Consider the following 15,985-nt stretch of genomic DNA (forward strand, 5'->3'; position numbering starts at 1 on the left):
GCTGTTGCTCTTACTGTTGTCTTGACTCATGCAGTGTTCTTTATCATCACGGATCATGCTGTGCCCATGGCTGGTACACTTTGCATGAGCCTGTATCATATTCTGAAGGGTGCTTTTGATTGGTATGTTGTGGTTATCAAGAAGACATGCCAACATACCTGTCATGTGGGGGTGGGAGATGAGGGTGGGAAGGAAATGGGAGAAATGCAATCCTTGTGAGTAATCACAGACAAAACACATTTGTAAGTGAGAGGCAGCAAAAATGTGTGACGTAACTTAAGAAATTTGCTGAAACTTCTGTGACCCCTATGCAACTCAAGTATTTCCAGATCTTTTGCTCTTAGGGAAGAATATTTGGATTCCCTTTAAAATGGGTAATAGAATCCACCCCAGTGATTGGCAGACTTATTATCTGAAGTGTGAAATAACAGCTACAGTACAAATAAGGTCATGAATACATGAATACATACATACATAGATATATACATATATATGTGTGTGTGTGTGTGTGTGTATACATGTATATCTACTGAAGCTCCACTGAAGTGATCAGACTTACAAGATCTGGTACAGAACATGAACCATTGAGTGAGAAGTGGAAGTGACTAATGTGTAAAGCAAAAGCATGTCTGGTGAAATGAGGCCTTAGGGTGATGTGAATGCCCATTCTGAAATAGCTACAGGGTGAAAAATTAAAGGAAAAAAATGTAAGGTTCAAAGAATTCTGAGATCAGAGTAATAATCTGAGCACCAGAAAAACAGTATTCTGTGCAGAATTTTACTTACAGAAAAAGTGGCAGGGTCTGTATTATGCCTGAGTTGAAAGGGTTAACTTTATTTTGCGGGATAGAACAGCTTCAGAAGTTTTGATTTCTATATTTATCTCTTTTTTTTCAAGTGCATCTCCAACTGATAGCTGAGGAAACTATGCCTGTTGTGCCAGCATTACTTTACAAATGAATGTAAATGCATGCTCAGCTATGTATCATAGACACACAATTCCTTCTTCTCATTCCATCTGTCCCTGGTGCTCAACCTTGATGGCCAAATAAGAACCTCCCATTGCTCACAAAGCCGCACCCCTTTTTGTGGACTTTTTCTCATGGTAGAAATACTTGCCAAAAACACCTTCAGAGGCAGATACTGTGCCAGTGGAAAGGCAGGTTTTGTGGCAGCTGATGAATGCTCCTAATTGCATAGGCAAGTCTGTTTCATGGAGCTGTGTATGTACAGGCTTGAGGAGTTGAATTCGTGTTTAATGTTGATGTTTGTTTGTTTGCTTGTTTTTAATGTTTTAATTTTGTTTGTTTGTAGCCAAGCCACAAAAAAAGCAGAGTAAAGGATTTGGATAGTAGAACTTACTGAGGCGTTTCCTACAATCTTTCTTTTATATACATTGTGGCCTGGATAGTTTGTCCATTGGCTATGCAGTACATTAGCCATTCATACATATCTCATCTTCCATAAACATGAGATCCAATGTACTGTTCTAACAGCAAATAATTGTATCTGAGATAAGGATAAATTCATTCACCTTAAACAAACTTCCTTTAGGACAAAATATCACAGTCCACCAGCACAAGTTATCAGAAATAGCGTGTTTCTGTATTTCTGACCACAGTGAAGACACAGGCCAGGGGTTTGGGGCTGATATTCAACATTTTCTGTAGAACTGCTGCGAACTGCTGTCTCAATTCATCTAATGGATGAGAGTCATAGTAACATCCCTCTACGGAGCAAAACAGTACCTAAACATACCCTTATTCTGCAGATCTAGAGATCCCTCACTACTCTACCTAAGATCTAAGGTGGTGAGTGAGAGGGAGACCTATCTGCAATCTGTGCAAATCTGTTCATTCTCACTCAGAGCCATCATCTGCCCTCATAGTCAATAGAACACACCAATGTTGAAAATATGTCTTTTGATAATGAACTGAGATTATTCCCTAAAATTATTATGCAAAGTACTGCCAGTTAAACTTGACACTAGCATAATTATGCTCATCATTATTCACTGAAGCACATTACTATGTGGATGTTGCCACGTCCTCTACATCCACATATTACTACACTCTTTAGCACAGTAATACTCTGTGAGTGCAGCTCACAGTGTCAGCCAATTGGTTCTGGATATATGCCATATCTACATATTACTACACTCTATAGTACTGAACTGAGCTGTAAATGTTTTGTTGGTGGAATCTGAGCCAAATGTCATTTATATCCATTGAAGTATTTGCCCATCAGTGGTCCTCAGGCAAGGTCTTTAACTCAGAAAGGCCTGTTTCCTGCTTAGTTTCATTCTCCCTCAAATACTTTTATGGCTCTCTGGTGCATTTGCTCTCCATTCGCCCAAGGCTGTACAGCACTGTAGTTTACAGATAGTGAGCTGGGAAGGTACTGACAAAATGCTGTTTTGCAATGGGAGAGAGTTACACACCTCCATACCTCTAGGCACCAGACTGTGCCTTCAGACATCCAAGTGTCTTTCAAGATCCTGCTCAGGGATGAATACGTAAGAAGATCATAGCAGAGAAGAAACTGAACAGAAAATCTTTTAGAGTCAGGAGTGTTGAAACCCAGTTCTTGTCAGAAGAGCTTGCTACTTTTGTGGTCATCAAAGGGGACAACTAATGTATATGATCTAAATATGGTACTGACACAATGAACTGGGAGGCAAAGTGGGAACTATGGACATGGAAAGCAATGTGTTAAACAATCCACACAGGTTTAGCAAGATATGAGTAGGTGGCCTTGCAGATGTAACATCTGCCCTCCAACAGAAGGGATGCCTGGGCACATGTCTCTGCATAGATCTGTGCCTACCATTAACCTAGTTTGGACATAATGTATGTTTTCTCTTTTCCTTGCCTGCCAGGGGGATGTAGGTGAGCTTGGTAAGCTGTTGATGCAAGGTTCCTTCAACGTGTGGACTGACCACAAGAAGGGTCACAACAAGGTGAAGGACTTGGCAAGATTCAAACCGATGCAGAGACACCTCTTCCTCTACACAAAGATGCTGCTTTTTTGCAAGAAGCGAGAGGAAAACACAGATGGTCATGAGAAGACAGCTTCATACAGCTTTAAAAATTCATTAAAGGTAAAAAATGTGGTAATGGGAAAGGGGGAAGAAATAAATCTTTTGTTCTAACAATACAGGAGGTCTCCACATGGAGACCTGGAGTTATCTTGCAACACTGAGTAAATGGAAGCTCTCACTTTAGTTTTGATTTGGAGACAGACCCAGTCATATGTCCTACAACTCCAGATGTGAACCTTAGTTTTGCAACTCAATACAGCCTTTTAAAAATGCATCTTGAATTTACAAACTATTTACATTCTCCTAAGTCCAGCTTCTAATTTTCTCTTTTGAAACAGATGAGCACAGTGGGCATCACAGAAAATGTAAAAGGAGATAACAAGAAGTTTGAGATCTGGTATAATGGCAGAGAAGAAGTCTATATCATTCAGGTAATAACAATCCTTTATTTCTGAGGACTACACGTCCTTTGAATTGAATTATTTTTAACAAAGTTTTCGGTTTTGTGGATTTCACTGTCCTGTACAGTCATGAAATAATGACTGAAATCTTAAGTGTTGTGTGGGCACTAAAATTATCCATCTATCATTGTATATTATGGGTATACCAATATATCATATGACTTTGGGTAGAAAAGAAAGCAAAGTAATGAAAAATTAATTGGAAGATTGGACAGAAAGGCAAGGACTAGGCCTTAGATTCGGGGTAACTGTTCCATCTTGAAGAGCACTCTTTCCTTTGATCTGAAATCCTAACCATGGAGTTTCATCCTTACATGAAACTGAGAGCAAACATATGTTAGGATATCCAAGGGGTTGGTAGCATGCTTTGATCTGCTTTGCCTTTTCTTCTTGTGTCATCAGGCATCTTCTGTTGAGCTGAAAAACACTTGGATTTCTGAGATACGCAAAGTTCTAACAGGGCAACTGGAAGCATGTAGAGGTAAGACACAGTGTGATCTGATGATGTTGCCTTCTTTCTGTAGCTGTGTATGACAATATGGAAATGGGATGAGTTATAATGTAACTCATTACAAGCAGTGAAATCAGCAAGAATTGAGCTTCAATGCAAGGAGAAGTTGGATTGCAGGAATTTAAACCCTTGTGCGTGAATGATTATTCCATTCACAATTAGTCTGAGGAACGTGATTTTTCTCTGTTCTCCCTCTCAAGCATAATGCTAGAGACATTCATTTCTATCAGCACATGAGGAGATGGGGGCTCAGTCTTTATTCTGTGCCTTCTTACAAGACTGACACAAAAGATCCTTCCACACAGATGAGTGCACACGGCAGCTGCTTTTCTGTGTCTCATGCTTTATTTTACTTTGTGGTTTGGGACTGATTGTTGTTTTCTGTTTGTTTCTTTTTGTTTGTTTCAGCGGGTAGGCAGTTTTAAATCTGGTCACGTTCCTTATGTTTTGACATTTGTAGATGTGACTGTCAGTCACCTCTTCCATCTTCTCATCATAGTGACCTTCCTCTAAAATATGATTAATGACAGTTCCCTCTCTTACTAAGATGTCACTGCGAAGCTGTTTGGTGACATGCCCAACACATGAATGGCTGAAGCCTTGTAAGTACCTAAAATAGTGACAGACTTTCTATTGAGACTAAGACAGCCAAAATTCAGTTTGGTTATTCCAGATAGTAAGAGAACATAGTGATGAAAACTACCTGAGATACTGTTCTTTTTATGAGCAGTAATGTACTTTGTCCAAAAAGTCATTTTGCATGTTCTCTTAGGGCAAAAAAGCATGGATGTGTTCATTACAGACCTTTCTTGTGCCCTAGCATTGTTTCTTGCTTTGACCTGTCATTTTCTGCTTCTGTCACACACAGTCTTTAAAGCAATGCCAGCAAAGCCTCTCCTCCCACATCCTTAGGATTCCTAAGCAGATTTTGTCCTAGGTGGAAACCTGTGCTTTGACTTTAGAGGTCACCTTTATCTTAATTGTCTGTTTCACAAAGACAAGTTCTTTCAGTCTCCTTAAGTGGAGTGACACAACTATGCATGTGAGCTTCAACAAGGTAATGGAAGCCATAAAAGTATATGTACACATAAATAAACGCTTTGTACTCAGACCTTTTGTTTCTATTCTCGTAATCATCCTTTCTCTTCTTCATTCTGAATCTCACTGCAGTCAGTTCAGCAGAACTGCTGAGGAAAGAAATCAAGATTCTTATCAGCCTTATTTCAGGACTTGATCTCTTGATGTCTACTGTTATTTCTGTTATTTACTTCTGAAGTATAAAAGCTGACTTAACTTCTACAGAACAGAAAAATACTTCATAGAGAAAATATTTTTATATTCTACATATTCTACATATTCTATGTTTTGTCTTAAGATCACAGATATACTGTTATAACTCTTCCCATTGCCTTTTCTGAAATGATCACATGATGAAAGCCCTTACTCTAATACCGAGAGCAGGAAGAAAATGCCTTTTCCAGTGCTATTAAATGATTGCTTCTATTTCCAATGACTTATGAAAGAAGAGTCTGTAATTCCTTGCTTAATCCAAGACTGGATATTTTTCCAACTGTGCACTGTAAGAAGAATGAAGAAGGAAACGTTTGTCTGAGCTGTTTTTAATGACTGTTAAGAGTTGCACAGAGGGTTGGAATGCTAGAAGGAACCAGATGAGATGTTTAAGTGAGCAAAGGGCAAAGGAGTTGGACAAAGGAATGTGATAAACAGTTTAGCATATGGGTAATTAGTGTCCAAACATTTAGTACGTGTGTCCTCCACAGAGTTCCACAGTGACATACAGTGTTAGCAAGGCTTTGGGCAACACCTTATTGCATAGACACCGCTGAATATAATTGTCTCTTCTGCAGGCAGAGGAATTAAGGATGCAGCTCAGGAGGCTGCAAGGCTGTGAATCAGTTGCCAAAACCAGGAGTGCAGCTACTTCCGACTCTCTGCCCCGAGTGCTCCTTTTCCCAGCATTCCCACCCACAAAAGACTTTGTGAAGATTAATCTTTCAGTGCTGCCCTTTCCTCTTTCTCCATTTTAATCTCATTGACAGAAGCTTTTTCTTCTTCCAGAGTGAAGTAGCCCCAGGATCTCAGCAACCTGAGAGTTTAAGGGCAGTTCGTTCCATTCACTCACTTCTTACTGTCTGACTTTCCTGGCCGTGAAAAACAGCTTGTCAGCATCTGTCTCCCCTCCCCTCCCCTCCTCTTCCCTCCTCTCTTCCTCTCCTTTTTTTCTTTCTCGTATTTTACACAAGCAAGGAAGCAGCTTATACAATTTGGATCAATTTATTTTTACTTTTTTTCTATAACAGAAGCAAGTCAACTACACCAAAGAATCACTGAGAGTGTGTACCATGCACCAATGAATTCCTCCAATATAACCAGGTAACAACAGCTGTTATGGCATATCAGGGCCATGTCTTTGTCTTGGTTTTTGCCTTTTCAGTACATAAATTCTTACTGTTCTATGTCTAGCTTATGGAGTATGAACTTACTAAACTGCCTCCATATTATTTAGAGCCATTAAATGCAGATAAAAGTTTTCCTCATGGGGAAACTCAAAATCACAATGCAGAATTCATTTAAAAGATCACCATTTGAATCTTCCAAAGAACCATGTGCTCCCTGGAACATTTCCAGGATGTTAAATGGAGCCACCAGCACATCTTTATAATGCCCCAGTTGCTGGCAAATTTGCTAAATGAGTTGGCATGACATACCACTGTAAAAGTTTCTTCATTATTGCTTTTGCAGGACTAAAAAAACCAAGATATCCCAGGTAAACAGAGCCAGCCTTTGAGAGCTATGCAACTTAATGCATGAAAAATTAAATACATGTAGTGCTACTAATCCTGCATAGTATTTTCTCTTGGGTTGGTTATATTTCAGGTTTAAAGCCTAACCTGTAGAGGTTTAAGGTGAGAATCTTTCAGCGAAACCACATTGGAGATAGAAGGAGAGCATTGCTCAAATAACAAATGAACTGCACTCACAAATATTTCAAATCAGTTCTTCTCGCAAAGCTTTTAAAGTGAGAATTTTCAAAGTAGAAATTGTAGGCAAATTGATCAGCACCAGGAAGAAAGAATATATATTTATCCTAGAAAGGATTAAGTCAAAAGGAAAACATAGTGCTTGTACATGCTCTACTGACTACCACAGAGAAGAGAGCTTTGGTGCCTCCACTCCAAATGCTGGGTTATCATACGGGGCAAGAAAATATTTTATGTCTTCATGACAGGACAAGACACTGGGCTTTCATAAATGGAACAAAGTGCAAACTCTTAGAGGCTCTTGTAAACCAGGGCCACCTTGATCTTCTGTAATATGTCTCAGAGAGGAGCAAGGACAGAGGAATTGCAGCATGAGATACCTCTGCAGTGACAAATGAGAAATAATGGATCCAGAACTCCTCAGACCGTGGAGCCCTGCCTGCAGCCAGGTTTGGGATGCTGGGTGGCTGCAAGAAGTGAGAGCAGGAAGTTAGACTTTGTGACATGTGCACAGTCTGTTTATGACTGACATGACTAAGCAGCCCCGGTTGTGAAAGATGCTGTTATTAAACCAGGAAGAGACATTATTAGCCAAAGAGCAGCCAGCATAATCAGTGCTCTGCCAGCAGCTGGAAGTTAATTGCAGAGATATTTCTAACTGTTGCAATGCCCTCTTCTGGGTTGCCCTTCTGTAAAATGAATATTGCTTATTGGGAATTGCCAAACCTGTACTGTGACTCTGAGGAAATCTGTTTGCAGAAAACCTCTGCCTCCCCAAGCCATATCCATTCACAGTTCCCTTTATTTGTTTGCATGCCGTCACAGCACTTAGGGCTGCAATTCCATGAGCTAAGGATTGGAGCTGAGATCTCTGCAAAATAAACACAGCTGATGCATTTAATACAGGTGGTTGATGAATGTCCCTAAATCCTGTTCAATCTATGTAAATTCTCTCTCTGTAGATTCCTCCCGAAAGTTTCATTGTTTAATCCTAAAATGAGATGTCTTGTGGTATCTGTTGCTGCTGATATCTCTCCGAAAGGGTTTTTGCTGCATTTCACTGATAATGAAATGATCCCTTAGTATTGTTTCTTAATCTACTGAAACAAATGCAGTTTAAAGAGACTATTTTTCTAACTGATCATCTGCCTTTTTGGGAATGATCGATTCAGTCATAAATCCACACAAAAACATCCTGTGCACAAAGGTATACACAGATACTTGGAATTCTACTGCAGATGCTGTTTCAGAGGAGCTGGTGTGTTTTCTTGGAGTCTTTCTCACAGCTGTAAATCTTTAACTCTGTCAGCTGCATGTTTCACAGTTATCTCAGCCCAGATGGAAAGGGGCAGAGAAAAAACAATAAGGAAATGTGAATGTGCTTTGGATTTGTTCCCGTATTTATTTTGAGCCCAATTTTGTACCTAACATCCGGCTGTAAAATCACATTTAGATTTAACAGACGTAGCAGAGACCTCTGTTAAGGTTCCATCAGAAACAGGTTAGGGAGTCAAATACAAAGAAGCCCCATGCTGCCTTGTAATTAAAAGTATTCAGAAATACCTAGCAGTCCAAGTGTTTTTAAGATTTTAATGATAACTTGGGCTTTCCCTTACAGGAAGACACGTATGTTAAGAATGAAAGCTTGTATGTTAATTGTAAACAGCAATATGATTGCTGATACACATTAATAATGAGCATTTTGGAAGAATATTTCAAGTGTGTAGATATTATGAGATGGGTAGAAAAATCAGACTGCCAAAGATAATAGTCAGACACCCAAACTAAGCTGCCAGGCAGAATGAGGAGGGCAAGAACCACACAAAAACTTTGCAGCTTGAATTCTATACGAACCTGGGGCAGTGGGGTCATCCCCATTACAAATGGCAATGTCTGTACCTGTGCAGATTTGACAACATGGATCCTCTGGTCTGTGATTCAGTTGCATAAATATATGTTCCAATTGAATTTGTGTTTTGAAATAGCAGAAGGAGCAGAGGCTATGGGGTCCTGGAAGCAGCGGGATCCATATGCTCATCTACATCTGCTATGACTTCTATGTGTCCATCCAGCATTCATTTCTTTCCTGGAATCAAGTACACTCAAGCTTTAAAGAATGGAGAACTGAGATCCAGTCCTCTTCTGAAATCTAGTTTCTCAACTCTTTCTTCCAAATCTGTTACACTTCCAAAAAGAGGAAGGATGCAGGGGCTAGGATGGCTTCTTCCACCATACACGTGTGCACAGATGCAGACTATTATAGGACACCTGGTTTTAAAACCTGCCTTTTTCTCCTTAACTTTAGGCTTCTGGTAACAAAGAATGCTTACTGCAGGTATCTGACTCATGTCTCAGTGCTCCAGTAGCTCTTAAACAGGAATATAACTATTTTTGTATTTCTTTTGTCCAAAGGTATAGCAGAAAGTCATCGAGCATGTATGAAAACAAATCCGAGACATCAAATGTGGAAGCATCTAACAACAAAAACAGGAATTCCAGTCCCAGTGCCAGACAAAAGAGAGGTAGGAGTTCTGAGACAGAGCTTTTTGGTTCCAAAGGGTAATAGTTCTGTTTTTGCAAAATCATTTCTAGAGTTTATCAGAATTGTTAGAATGTTTGTTTTCTAAGTTTAACATAAAAAAAAAAATGACACTGCACTGTGAAACTTCTTGAATACCAAGGAGCATTAACAGTTTAGGAATTGTCAGGCTCAAGTTTTGATGCATTACATTGATCTTTATATAAATTCTGCTTCTTAAGAATAGAATTGTGGAGGTATAGTATGCATTTTCAGCCCTCTATATCCTGGATAACTTACTTTCTAGCCATATTTAATGTTAAGGTTGCCTATGAATTTTGCTAACAAATGTCCTTGCTTTGTGTCCCAGTTGTTTTTTACCTCCTCTATATACAGGCTCCCTGATAGTTTATAGTAAATAAAAGCACGTGTGGCCACAGAAAGTCATGGAATTTATTACTTAAAAGCATGTTTCTGTAAAAATAGGTATCTTTTAAATGTGAAATATTTTTAAATGAAAACAAAACAAAACTTGGAAAGCAGTCTTTTATTTTAAATTCATAAGCTCTCACTGTAATTCCTCTGCTACTCACTGCTAGCTCAGCTGAGAGCCACCTCATGCTCTGCTATGTGTCTGCTCCCTCAGGGCAAAGCAGTGACTCACTTCTCTCTGTGGGATTCAGGGTGTGTGTGTGCGCATCCTGCTCTGCAAAACACACTGTGCAAAGCTTCTGATGTCCCACTTTTATCTGCGGTTTTAATTTGTGTCCTTGTGAGACATTAAGCCTCTAGCTGGGACTCTGCAGGGCTGAATTCAGTCACTTTAAGGGTGCACAGTTGGGTCCTATTTTTGAAGGTGCGTAGGAATCGTGCTGCGACTCTGGGGTTGTGTTCGTTTGCAGTGTAAGTGAAGTGTGGATTCTGGAGCTCTGCTAACATTGTCTCTTTTGTGCCACCTACTGACTGTATTTCTCCCAACACCTTTGCAGTTAGCATGAAAGCAGGTTATTTCTAAATGCTGTTTTCTTTCTGTAGCACAGTGTGTGTGTTTGTGTGGTGGTGGGGGAGAACCATTGGCCAGGTATATTTGCTTTATCACTGCTATGGATAAGTGCATGTAATTATGTGTTGTCCACATATATCGGGTTTTTTTGTATGGACCTGATTGGTAAGTTCGCTCACTTGAAGTTATATGGAAACCAAGTGCTACAAGGACCAGTGGAGTACAGCTAGTACCGCCAGCCTGATGGCAGCTGGAGCAAGTTGCTCTGGGCTGTATTCAATCAGGTGCTGTATGTGCTCAAGGATGGAGTCTCCACAGATTCTCACTGCACACAGGCTCAGTCTTTACTCTTCCCAGTGAAAAATGTTTGGGTTTTTTTTTCCCCCTTCATGTTTTTAATTGGAATTTTCTGTCTTTTCAGTCAATGCTGATTGTCTCTCATTCTGTCACTGGGTTCTACCAAGAAACATTTGGTTCCATCTTTACTCACTCCCATCAGGAATTTGTATATATTGATGAAAACCCTCTCAGCCTTTTCTGTACAGTCTGGACAGTTCCATCTCTTCATAATTCAGCATCTGCAATCCCTTACTAATACCCATTGCTCCCTGCTGGATTCACTCATGTACACTGATGTCTCTCTAGTTCTGGGAGCCCAGCACAGGACCTACAGGTCTCACCAGTGCTGAGTGGGGAGAAGCATCATCTCCTTGTACCTTCTGATAAGGCTTTTCCTCACGTAGCCCTGGATGCTCTTGTGCCTCGTTGCCACAAGTGTGAATTGCTGGCTCATGATCAACCTGTTGCACATCTAAATTTAGATTTAGTCCTTATTATGTCTGGAAATGGGATTTAGTATTATTTGTTATACCTGCAGTATGAAGAAAAAGCTTTGAAGGAACTCCAGTGCAGACAGTTTGTCACTAGAGACCAGTCTGTAGTGAATGGCACACACTGTGCAGCTATGGGGACTTGTGAAATACTAAGAGATCCCTCTGTGAATGGTACAGTTCCAGGGCTGAAGAACTAGTAGAACTAGCATACAAACCCTCCCCCTGCACACATGCACTGCTTTACTTTCCTTGTTATTCTGTTGTTACTGAGTGCTATGGATTTGCTTGCTCTTCACAAATGGGAAAGAAATATACTTCCTATACAAGTTTCTGGTTTCTTTATAAGCTAATCCAGTGTGATCCAAAATTCAGCCTGCAGGACAGGCCTTGTCTCAGGCCCACGGTGTCTTTGCAGGCATTACCTAGCAGTGGGAGCAATCACAGCAAGGTGTGAAGGCCAGAACAGGTGGTCTGGAAAGCCACATACATCCCAGTGCACCAATGTGCAGCCCCACAGCTGACATTGTCCTTGGTAGTGTTTCCTTACCTGCCTGGCCCAAGACTGGCATCAGGCCCCAGGATGGAAGGAGCTGAACATGCTGATGTAACACTCAGTGCTGTTAAAACCTGTTCATTTCACACCCACCTATGCATGCAGGCACCTTGGATCCTGGATTGTCTTGGCTGCAAATCAGGAAGTGATGGGATGTACTTTCCTTTGGAAGCTCAGCTTGTGTCTCTGTTGCTTTTCCATCAGTCTGGATTCACTGTCTTTCCATGTTTCCTTTGTATTTCTGGTTTTGTTTGTGCCTCTAGTGATTTTAACTTGACAATGTATGAAATAAAAGTGAGAAGAAAGTTAGTGGTTAAATCCCAAGGCAGGGAACCAGGCAGCTAGCACATGTTTTTTTTTTCCTGATCATTTGCCATAGTTTTTCTTTGTGTTACCTGTCCACACAAAGAAAAAGACGTGAATAATTTGGCATGAGTGCATGGGTCAGGGGATTGGATCCTGGTCCACCTCTTTCCTGCAGTGTGATTAACTGTATATGTTTGAAATCCAGAGTCTTAGGACTTTGATCCCTGTATGACTTATCTTTATAAATGCGATCATCAGGTGGCATGGTGGGCTTACCTACATAAGAGCCTGGCATGTATGTTTTGATGGCACGGCCATCCTTACATCCCAGCAAGTCCCAGGTGGGGCACATTACTAGGTGCCAGCTTTGGAGGCTGCTAGAAAGATTTCAGCAGGTAAGGCTGAGAGCACAGCAGTCACAGGGCTGATCACGGCAGACTGCTGAGCTGGTAGTGGGTAGAAATGTTACTGCTCACAACACTTGCTGTCTGTGTGTATCCTGCACTGCAAGGCTCCTTCTCTTATTTCTCCCTACAGCCTTGCTGTTCCAACCACAGGGATGTGTTTTCATAGGAAAAAGCACTAGATCCTTTTCAATGAGCTTGCTGCTAATCTGTATTTTCCTTTGATGAGAGCTACATCCCTTCACCTGTATTTCTTGTGTTGTTTTTGTTTGTTTGTTTGTCTTTGCTTGTTTGTTTTTCTCCATTGAAATTCAGTGAGCCAAACTCAGCCCAGCGGCTCTGTTAGCTCAGCTGATTGAATCACTAACCTCATGTCACCTTTCTAATTGATTAGCTCTTGCTCAGGCTTGAACTGAATCAAAACCAATTCTCTATTTTTCGTTGTCATCCAGTGCTAACCTTTCCTTTCCCATAAGCTGAATGGCTGACCCTTCCTTCCTTATTTCTCTTCCCTCTCCCTCTCTCTCCTAGTTGATGCTCCCACCAGCCTTAACCCTGAGCGCACAGCTCTTGCTAGAAAGCGATTCACATTGCAAGGTCTTTCCAACCGCAGAGCTCCACCCAAAGGTAAAATCACCACATGCAGCATTTGGTCTCTGGCCATCAGTCTCCTGCACAATGCTTTCTCCATCCCATAGTGTCATCCATCACTATTTCCTAAAATGCTGCCACATCCCACGAAAATGCACCTGTCTGATACACACACATGGTTCTTCTTCTCAAATAGCCTGATACCAGAAAAGGCTCCCATGGCAATGGGGGCAAGGCAACCTTTGAGTTGAGTGGTTGGATCTTTTCATAGTGAGTAGTGCAAATAATGTTTGTTTACCATTTTTCTCAGTGGCTACCAACCTGACTTGTTTCAGCAGTCTACTGGCTTGAAGGGAAGAATATAATCTCTGTGTTGCAGTGTGCTAAGCTTTCATGTGTTAAAAAGTTCACTGGTTGGATCTCTTTCATTTATCAAATGTTGCTTAGCTGTGACCTAGTGGTTAGACTGGGGAATTGGGATTCAGAAGGTCTGGAGTTTATTGCCTTTTCATTATATTCATTCATATAATTACATTGTATGATGCTGTAAAATGGTATGTTGTGAGTCTTTGTGCATAAAATTTAGAAAACACTTATTATCCATGAGTAGAGCATTGCATCTTCCTGTGATGGCTGTACTGAGAAGAGATTTTGGATGACATAAAGAAACGTGAATAGAAATGAAACAGAATGACTATATTCACATTCACTATTTGAAAATGTCAAGTAATTACTCCTTCGATAGTTATGATATTGCTTTTCTCTTGTTCTGATAAATGATATTTCTTCTATGAGGCAAGGGTCTAGTATGCAGTGGTGGAGAAGGTGAGCAGCAAAGGAGGACAAAGTGAGATGAAAGAACAAAAATATAAAGGAATAATAATACAGAAGTATTATGGTACAGTGTTATAAAGTGGATGAAATAACTTTCTGAAAACAAATAAGTGGGTGGTTTTCAGGACCTGTGCCATGGGGAAATCAATGACAAGATTCAGATCTGTTGAATGCAGAATCATGCTGCAGTTTTGGTTTAGGTCTCTCTCTTCTTTTTATCTGAAGTTGTTTTGTCATATGAGATGTCTTGTGTTTTGTTCAGTCATTCCATGTTCCAGAGCGAGGTGTACTTTGAAGATTATATACCCCTAAGCTGTGGGCACTTTTGGCTCAAAAACGTGTTGGATCTGGTTACTTGAGAATCCTAGTTTCACTGCACAGTGTCCAATGTTTGCTGGTTTCACTCTGTTGTGCTGTTCAGTCAATAGTCTGGGCCTGGTCTAGAGGCAGAAGATAGCCTGGTTAATTCATAGACTGTGGTCATTTCTGTAGGCGTACTGCTGTGCTTGTAAAGGTGTACGTGCAGCCTCCTAAGAGCTTCTTAATGGCTTCCATCCATCCCGTAACATCTTGTGCACTCTGAGGCTAGCAGTTCATCCATTTACACCTTTGATCTGTTTATTAACTATTTTGAGTCAAAAATGCTCCTCAGATCTCACAGTGAAACCTTAGAAAGTTGTGTCTTCATTCCTAAGTGGAATTTGAGAAAAGGCATTATTTGGAGTACACAAACAAACAAACTCTGGTGCCTTCATTGTTCCAGGCTGATTTGCAATAGTAAGGAAAGACCATTCACACTTCCAGAAATGATGAATCATAGAACCGCCAAGATTGGAAAATACCTACAAGATCATCCAGTCCAACCATCCAACTATCACGAGTAGTTCTCACTAAACCATGTTCCTCAACACAACATCTAAACATTCCTTGAACACCTCCAGGGTTGCTGATTCTACTTGGGCAGCTCATTCCAGCACCTGACCACTCTTTCAGAGAAGTAGTATTTCCTATTGTCCAGCCTGAATCTCCCCCAGTGCAATGTGAGGCTGTTCCCTTTAGTCCTATCACCAGTTACACGAGGGAAGAAGTCGACCTCCAGCTCACAGCTCCCTTCAGGTAGTTATAGAGAGCAACAAGGTCTCCTCTGATCCCCCTCTTCTCCAGACTGAACAATCCCAGTTCCCTCAGCTGTTCCTTATAAGTGCTGTGCTCCATAATGTGATCTCTAAACCACCTGTGTTTGTTTTTCAGTGTATTTCAGGTCAGTCATCACAGAACAAGCAGTTCAGTGTCTCTAAATAATCCCAACGTCATCTGTAGACACACACACCATTCTAACCATCATGCTCATCTTTCTGTGTTTTGTACCTATACCTAGACTAGCTAGTTGCTAAAATATTAGCTGGAGTAAGTCTCCTTTCTGCAGTATTGGTGCAATTGGAATTGCTTTGAAAATACATTTCTGTAGAGTATTTTCTATGTCTTTCACTTTGTAAAGAGAATCTTTCCTGGCTGTTTTAGGGAGCACGCTATTTTTATTTACCCTTTCCCAGCTGCTGCTTTGCTTTGAACATCTTTTACCCTCATTGCTTATTAACCTCTAATCCTGCCCTGCATTGCATCTGTCTATTCTCCCAGATCCAGAATCTAAGGAAAGAGAAGTTGCCCGTCGCTTTTCCCTAGCCTCCTCCATCAGCACCACAGTTAATGCATCTACTGTGACCAAAGGTACCGTCCTGCTGCTTGCTTAGCTACCCTTCTCCCTTCCTGCTCACTGACAAATTTGCTGCCAAATGCTGCTCTCAGAGTGATTTCATCAAGCTCAGTTTTTATAAATGTATGAGGTTTCAGTAGAAGAGTTAAAACAAGCGTTATATGTGCAGGAATGCAGGCCAATGTAGTTAAATGTGTATCAAGGTGTCTCAGCTT

General features: G+C 40.7%; 1 protein-coding gene across 24 annotated transcripts in view; it reads left to right on the top strand.

The window, feature by feature from the left end:
* The window catches only part of MCF2L2 (MCF.2 cell line derived transforming sequence-like 2), a 128,934-nt gene that overhangs the window by 102,618 nt on the left and 10,331 nt on the right, over window positions 1-15,985 (top strand). For 12 of the 24 annotated variants that reach the window (XM_015871536.3, XM_085513194.1, XM_015871537.3 and 9 more), the window contains 7 exons: window positions 2,879-3,100; window positions 3,379-3,471; window positions 3,904-3,982; window positions 6,334-6,406; window positions 9,427-9,536; window positions 13,163-13,258; window positions 15,695-15,784. In XM_015871536.3, coding sequence (XP_015727022.2) covers window positions 2,879-3,100; window positions 3,379-3,471; window positions 3,904-3,982; window positions 6,334-6,406; window positions 9,427-9,536; window positions 13,163-13,258; window positions 15,695-15,784 — 763 coding nt within the window. The remainder of the gene's footprint in view (window positions 1-2,878; window positions 3,101-3,378; window positions 3,472-3,903; window positions 3,983-6,333; window positions 6,407-9,426; window positions 9,537-13,162; window positions 13,259-15,694; window positions 15,785-15,985) is intronic. The other 12 variants (XM_085513208.1, XM_085513209.1, XM_032446476.2 and 9 more) reach the window with 3 other exon arrangements.

This window comes from Coturnix japonica, chromosome 12 (assembly GCF_054131305.1).
Source record: "Coturnix japonica strain WE chromosome 12, WE-NBRP24, whole genome shotgun sequence".
Taxonomy (NCBI): domain Eukaryota; kingdom Metazoa; phylum Chordata; class Aves; order Galliformes; family Phasianidae; genus Coturnix; species Coturnix japonica.